This window comes from Cydia fagiglandana, chromosome 9 (genome assembly GCF_963556715.1).
Source record: "Cydia fagiglandana chromosome 9, ilCydFagi1.1, whole genome shotgun sequence".
NCBI classification, from domain to species: Eukaryota; Metazoa; Arthropoda; class Insecta; order Lepidoptera; family Tortricidae; genus Cydia; species Cydia fagiglandana.
In genome coordinates this window covers 8,129,484-8,137,621 of record NC_085940.1, presented here as the reverse complement: position 1 = coordinate 8,137,621, position 8,138 = coordinate 8,129,484, and the positions used below count along the sequence as shown (strand labels likewise).

Sequence of the window (8,138 nt, the reverse complement as noted above, 5' to 3'; positions counted from 1 at the left end):
TATGCCATCATTTGTATGACAATGATAATTTAAAATAAATGATTTGCAAGACCGAAGTGATCCCATAAGTGTTCCGTAAACAAAGTTTTGTACGGAACACTAAAAAGTATGCTATAAGAAGTGTGACTTTAGTTTTTAGTTTTGTGTAATATTTTCACAGATTTATATAAAACAATCTAACTGGCCTATAGGAAACTAATCAAGAGACGTATGCAGAAACGTTACATGTAATACCAATTTGATTTCAATATCAGGGAGTCACGTTCGCGCTTGCGCAATAAGTTAACGAATGAGTGCACGATTAACGCGTTGATACCTAACTATATCCCGTCCTGTATCATCTAAACGCTTTTGATGTTTTCGATAAGCACGTTGGTTTGTTCTTTGCAGGTGGTAGTGGTAGCGGTGGCGGGTGGCGCGCTGGTGCGCGGGCGCGGCGGATGGTGGCGGGATGAGCGGCGGCGCGCTGGCGCTGACCGCCCTGTCCGGGCCGCCGCTGTCCGCCGCCGAGGCGCTCTCCTCGCTGCTATGGCAGCCGTACGAGTGCCGCTCGCCGCCCCTCGCGCGCTCCCGCACCGACGGAGCCCTAGCCGAGAGAGGGGGCGCTCAGTCGCCGAGCGGCGGTCGTCATGCGCGCGCGCCACGCTCAATACCCCGCCACGAGATGCGGCTGCCCGTTCCGGCCGAGGCGGTCTCGGTGCGAGTCCCGGCCGAAGATGTCGTGTCAAGTGTGATAGTGCAAGTGCAGGATGCGCCTGTCAGTTGTAATGTAAACAGTGCGGTGCAGACCGAACGGGAGAGGAGTGTCGCTAGCGCGGAGTGCCAGACTGAGGAGCCTGCGCGGCGGCGGCGCACGAGGCGGGCGCGGGCTCCCCGTGTGCCGGAGCTGCTGGAGAGCGTGCCTCCCCCCCCGTACAGCACGCTGCCCCCGCCGCAGCTGCCGCCACCCCCGGTGCACCCGCTGCCGCTGCCGGTGCCGGTGCCGCCGGCGCCGATCATCGCGCCGCATCCTCCTGCGCATAGGTTCCCCTTCCAGCCCATCCCACTCAGGTAATTGTCTAGAAGTTTCAAAAACCTCATAAAACAATGTGTTTACGCTTACTATCATGATCTTCTGTCGTAATAACATTCGAGGATAGGCTTGCCACTGTTAGAAATGGACATTATTTCACTTCGAGTGGCTAATTTTAATTACAAACAGGATGCAGGGTAGAAATGCATTGATAATCTTTGTTGTTGCAATGCTTCATACTTCCTAAGGTTAAAGCGCATCTCATCATAATCACATCAGAAGTTTAACAGTAATACCTACGCGTTGACACGCGATTGTGGACAAAGATGCTCATTAGTCGGTCAGGTTGTAGTTACGGCAGTGGAGAAAGGCGGTCTCGCCTGTATACAACAGCCGGAACAACACAGATCGAGATAGGTAAGGTACATGTACGACGCATGAATGCAACATAAATCTTCTCGTAACCGTACCTTAGCGCTCGTCTTCGCGTGTCTTACGTGCGCTACGTTCGTTGAAGTCTTTTGTTAGCGTGCTCGGGATTAACATATATCTTTATAAACATCGGATTTAAGTAAAAAATCGAACTTGTTCTAATTTCAATCTTAACTCACCACAATTGCGTCTAATATATCAGTAAATGACTTTGTTGGGACATACTCTTCTGTTTCTGAAAAGCGTATATAATTGGTATTACAATTTATGCTAAAATACAGTACGGAACATTCGTTTTACGTGCGTTCATTAGTTTCGTTCGTCTTTGTTATGATTATGTAACGTTATCTGCAAGATGTATTTGGATTATAAAAGGTTTCTATTTTAAACGTGTAGTTTTTTTTTCTCTTACACACAAAAGCTGGATTGTTTTCGTGCTTAAGCTTTGTTTTAGTACGTGCCTACCTATCGGGGGTAGGTATAAAACAAAAGTTTTACGTCGAATGTAGGTATGTGCCGAAAGACAAACCAACAAAACAGCTAAACAAAAAAATAATGAAGGTAGATATTATCAATGTTTCATCATTTTACTTGGTAATAACAAGCACCTGACTTATTATCTACAATCAAACGTTACTAAATAATTAAACACTAGTTTTAATCGGTTAGTACGTGATAAATTTATAAAAATGGTAAAGTGATTGTACCTACGAGTATAGGTTAATGTAGTGTAGGAGTAGTTGTCGAGAAACTGGTTTTGCTACCACATGGTGGAAAGTTGCAGCATGTAGGCTGAGCCGGGTCGGTGGGTAGGGATTAGAAGTATAAAACTTTTACGAAATAAGCTGGATCTTTATTAATGTTTGCGAAAGTTGAGAGACTGTTTAATTGAGTTTTAGAAAGAAGGTATAGGCAAAGCAATCTTCAATGTTTGTAATTATAAACAAGGACTTCAAAGGTAAAAAAATATTATATATCTGTGTTACAGTCAACGGTAAAAATATGGGTGTACAAATCATTTCAAAAATATGTCCCATAACTCTTATGTCAGTGAATTAAGAACTATGGGACATATTTTTGAGTAAGTTGTCTACACCCATATTTTTACCGTTGACTGTACTATGTTTCTTGGTAGAAAAAAGATCATTACTACTGACTTTATTTTTACATCAAATTAACGTTTCCACATAATCAATGATGATGCTTGTACATGTGACAAGGGCACAAAGCAAACAATCGAACACCTAATTAAAAACTGTCCAAGATACGCATACGCAAGGTGTGTCCACGAGACTATCTGTGGGAAATATCAGGACATTGACCCGTACAATATAAAACATATATTATCACAGGAAAAGAAGAAACACTGGACTCATTCATAACATCCACGAAATACATAATGGATACTCTCAGGAATTTCAACAAAATATAATACATTACCTGTACCTATTCGTTTTGTTGAGATTCTTGAGGGTTATTTACCCTTACCTGGTTTGGAGCAGTTCTGCTGCCCATCATGGCGAATACCTCCCTACTCCCTATCTAAAACTTGGGGCAGGTTCACCCGTACTATTGTGGGAACCTGTCCAAAACCACTAAACAGACACCGCAATCCACTACCAACACAGCTCTTACTGAAACAAAGAGCAAACGGCCGCCCGTATCTCTAGCGAGGACCGTTTGACTCAAATCAATTGCTCAATTCCAAAAAAAAAAAATCTCAATGGAGTTAATTTACTTCCACTAAGGACTCACATTACTTCCTTTTAAGTAGAATTACTTGTATAAACATACATTTAAATAAAAAAGTGTCAGACCTGTGGTAGACCATGATCTCGCATCGGTCTATTCAGCCACCAAAAACGGCGTTACACCATAAATCGTCTGATATAGACGAAACTATGATGATGAAATAAAAAAAACATTAAATATGGTGAATGCTCCGATTGCTGAGTTTAGAGCGCTAATTGTTCTGCCAGTAGGTAGAGGGTGTAAGTTATTAGTTTGTACAAATATAACTTACTATGACTATACTATATTTTAATTGTCACAAATATAAAATAGAACAGGTACAACAATCAAAGCATTCCGTACTAGGTCGCTGCATTGTCAATAATGTTCCTTTGTAGGGCGGCGGCGGCGGCGGTAGGTTTCATGTCATGCATGTTACATTGCATTGTGCCCTACTAAACAGCATATCTACGCATGCGGATTCTACACAAATAGGTACATGCCTTAATACTTGCTTTAATGTTAGACAAAAAAATTGTCGCTCTTTGAGAACTTTAACGACTGGAATTAACCGATTGACATTTCATCTATCTATGACATTAAATTCAAATTATTGTTTTCCCTTGGCATTTAAACCCCACTTAACCTTACACGGATTAAATATCTGGGTATTATATAACTACTAATGTCAAATCTTTTAAAAGCTTTCCTCAATTAATTCTTCCGGCATATCGAGTTAAGGAAGTCAAACCTAGGTGCAATCCAATTTTAAAAACCTTATTCAAATCTTTTTCTATAAGTTTCACGCTCGGTCTGATATAATATTATATTCGTGAAAGCGAGAACCTAAATATCAAAAGTCTGCTTACCAATTCAAAGATAAATTATCCAACGTCATACAAATCCCATATTGTTCCAGGTGATGCTAGCCTAACTAATTTCCCCTAACTAACTAGGAATTTTTAGTTTTTAGAGATTACCGTAAAATATGCCTATACTTTTCATCGCAACTTAATTATAATTTTATAATTATTATATTGTTTGTAGCTGTGTATTTTACGGTACCCTAAACCACCTTAAGTAGAAATCTTGTCAAACACACGCCAAAAAAGAAACGGTACTGGGAGCATTCCACAGGCTGTCCCGTACAAACGCATTGTATTCCCTGTGTTGCGACTTTTTTCTCGGCATTTAAAGCAGGCGATTATTTTTCTGTGCATATTTTTGACCATTTGTCATAGAAAAGGTAACTCTTATACCTTTAAATCTTCAGAAACTTCGCGTTTGTACGGGACAACGGTAGACAATTTCATGGAATGCTCCACTGGCACGTGACTACCGCTTAGTAATTTGAATTCACTCACGAATTTCGCCAGATTGCCCAGTACCTACAGCCTGTCCTCCAACCGTTTGTCGGTCAATACCGCGAGCCTGAGAAGCGGGCCGCGCGCGCATCCGCGAATTGTCATATTCTAGATCACAGCTAAATTGCTGCCGTTAAACTGGCTACCAGTGTCAGCGTCTTTGAAGAAATAATTAATGACTCAGCAGTTCATGCGTTGCATTAAAAAAAAACTGTTTGCAAAGCGAGCGTTATTTATTCCAAATATACCTAAATATTTGTTGTCATATGTTGAGATCATTTTGTTTGTATAGTAAAATTTTTGATGAAGTAAATTAAAACTAATGTAGCATTATACATGTATTAAGCAGGTAGTAGAAAGAAAACCCATGGACAAGATTCATAACTCTGTTATGTTTCAATCATCAATCAAAAATATCCGTATAGACATCAGCTAATTGTTACAGATTTCATAATAGTGATCGATGACCTGGCACTTTGATGTCGACAAAACTTGGTAATTAAATGTTATGGCTCATGGCTTATTATATTTCTATTATCAATCTTCCAATAAAACATTAGCAAAGCAACGCTGAAAGGTAAATAAATGTATAATACAAGAACATTATTTACGTTTATTACGAATACTGCTGCCGTTTTTGAACTGACCCAACTTATTTGGATCATAAAATACAAAGTTCCGCTCGCTTCCATTTGCTGATGAGACGGTTAATACAGCCGGCGGTGTTTTGCTCGTATAATTTTCTCATAATCAATGGCCTATCGCGTGTATAAAATCCCATTTCCCTACAACTGGGTGATCATTCCATACTAAAACGGATTTCTATTCCAAGATTCCACACTTCCTTGAATGTTAACCTTACAAATAAACATACACCTCGCGCGATTCTGGCCCGTCGCCAACATCCTAATGGCACGGGCCTTGCGCCAAACCCGCTAGAAAAAAATCTGTATTGGAAACTAAAGTAAGTAAACGAAAGTGGATTGACTTAACCGTTACTTTGAGTTACTTCGTGCTTGGAAGTACTGGCATATTTTTCAAGTTTTTGTAGCCATTTGAACGCTATTGCGGTGCGGTACTTACTGCTGCTACTGCAGCTGTTTTTCGCTCTACTGACATGTATAGCACCTAATCTTTCCATTAATCTAAATCCAAAAGGCGCACGCAGACTCCCAGTATCATTTTACCAGATATTGATTTTGACTTGCATAAGTGCCTTAATATTATACAAAATTAATTACTAATTGATTAAAAATATCTTGTACTTACTAGTAGGTGGTATCATTGGCATACTGTCAAATCAAATGACAATAAATAAACAAACTAAAGTTGCAGCACGGGGACAATTTTCACTGCGGGATAGTTTCAACTAATCCAAACACATATCTTCCATGTTTTATTAACTAGAGTCACACACAACACATCTTTTCGCTATCTGGACATACATGGCACAAAACATGGGAGATACCTCTATTAGTTGAAATTATCCCGCAGTCGAAACTGCCCACCTGCGCCTTATATAAAAATAGAACATTTTATGTTATTCTTTCACTGGTGCACCAAGTAGAGATTGGGCCTGACTGTTGGCCGAGCTAGCCGAGCACCCAATTACTGCGACTTCAGTCCGCTATGCAATCCAATTTGCGATCGCATTGTACGTCTGTCCGCACCCACGAACAAAAATCTTCGGCCCTGTAATGAAATCTAGACACGCGGCAGCGTGTCAAGCCAAGTTCAAGCAAAGGAACTGGCTAGCCAGCGCCAAGTGTAATATTACACGAACCACTTGGTGCCACTTTTGACCCTTCTATAACTCAAAACATCTTTAACGTAAACACATAAAACTACGTGTGTTTAATTATATCCATAAGGACATCTAGAAGCCCAAATTTCATGAAGCTAGCTCAAACGGTTATAAAGATATGAAGGTCAAAAAGTCGTAAATTTTAAGACTGACTGACATACCTATAGTACCTAAACCTAACCTACTTCCAGATGACCTAGAAGGATGAAATTTGGAATCCAGCTCAGTTATTGTGTGAAAGCGTAGGAAAAAATCTAAAAATTAAAAAAAATTATAAAATAGGGGGGGTCCCCATACAAAAAAACCATTTTTTATTGTGACTGACATATAAGTACCTAAACCTAACCTACTTCCAGATGACCTAGAAGGATGAAATTTGGAATCCAGCTCAGTTATTGTGTGAAAGCGTAGGAAAAAATCTAAAAATTAAAAAAAGTTATAAAATAGGGGGGGTCCCCATACAAAAAAACCATTTTTTATTGTGACTGACATATAAGTACCTAAACCTAACCTACTTCCAGATGACCTAGAAGGATGAAATTTGGAATCCAGCTCCGTTATTGTGTGTAAGCGTAGGAAAAAATCTAAAAACAAAAAAAAGTTAATAAATAGGGGGGGTTCCCATACAAATTTCTTTTTTATTGTGACTGACATATAGTACCTAAACCTAACCTACTTCCAGATGACCTAGAAGGATGAAATTTGGAATCCAGCTCGGTAATTGTGTGTAAGCGTAGGAAAAAATCTAAAAATAAAAAAAGTTAAAAAATAGGGGGGGTCCCCATACAAAAAACCTGTAATACGCGCTAAACAACCGGCCAACGGTGTGTCGTTGGCGGCGCGCGGCACCACATAATTAATACAAAGAACAGAAGTAAAAAACATGCAGCGGAAACACAAGAAAAAACATTAAATCTCAATACCTGCCTAGTTTTCTTTACAAAAAGTATTGATATCCCATCAAAAACATAAATGTAAAAAAGGAGAGCCAAGTTCAATACAAAAATTATGCTTGGCTGTGGGGTTCGCCGCAAAAAGAATGGAGATTTAAATGAGTGCCAAGTTCTATGCAAAATCCAAATATGTATTTATAGGAACAAAATAACATTATAAACAAGTATTAAACTCTATTTCTTTGCTTTATTGGATACCTATAACAATTGCTGTTATTTAAAAAAAATGCGAGATCTTAAAGCAGGTTAGATTTGACTTGGCCAGTTTTCATTACATCAATCATTTTATAAAGTTATTCAACATATATATTTTGTAATTCTGATAAAAACTGGCCAAGCCAAATCTAACCTACTTTAAGATCTCACATTTTTTTTAAATAACAGCAATTGTTATAGGTATCCAATAAAGCAAAGAAATAGAGTTTAATACTTGTTTATAATGTTATTTTGTTCCTATAAATACATATTTGGATTTTGCATAGAACTTGGCACTCATTTAAATCTCCATTCTTTTTGCGGCGAACCCCACAGCCAAGCATAATTTTTGTATTGAACTTGGCTCTCCTTTTTTACATTTATGTTTTTGATGGGATATATATTAGTTTTACTATTTATTTAAAAGCTTAGAGATTTCCACTGGCAGGCAAAGCGTCTTTTCTCTTCGTTATCCGGTCTTAAGCAGTCTCGGCTCAGTCAGGTTTATTTATACTAGATTTAATATTATTTCATGTATAAAAAATATGTTAACGATACAGGACCAAGATTACTAGAGGTAACGTGTGAAAATCGTGAAATCTATTAATAATAATAAAATTATTGACACCTAATGAGTAAAATTTTGT

At 38.8% G+C, this 8,138-nt stretch overlaps 1 protein-coding gene across 2 annotated transcripts in view; it reads left to right on the top strand.

Moving 5' to 3' along the window:
• Positions 1-394: 394 nt before the first annotated feature.
• The window catches only part of LOC134667258 (uncharacterized), a 154,089-nt gene continuing 146,345 nt past the window's right edge, over positions 395-8,138 (top strand). For both annotated transcript variants that reach the window (XR_010098618.1, XM_063524595.1), the window contains exon 1: positions 395-1,050. Coding sequence is in view for 1 of the 2 variants with exons in the window: in XM_063524595.1 (XP_063380665.1) it covers positions 452-1,050 (599 nt within the window). In the remaining variant the exon portion in view is untranslated. The remainder of the gene's footprint in view (positions 1,051-8,138) is intronic.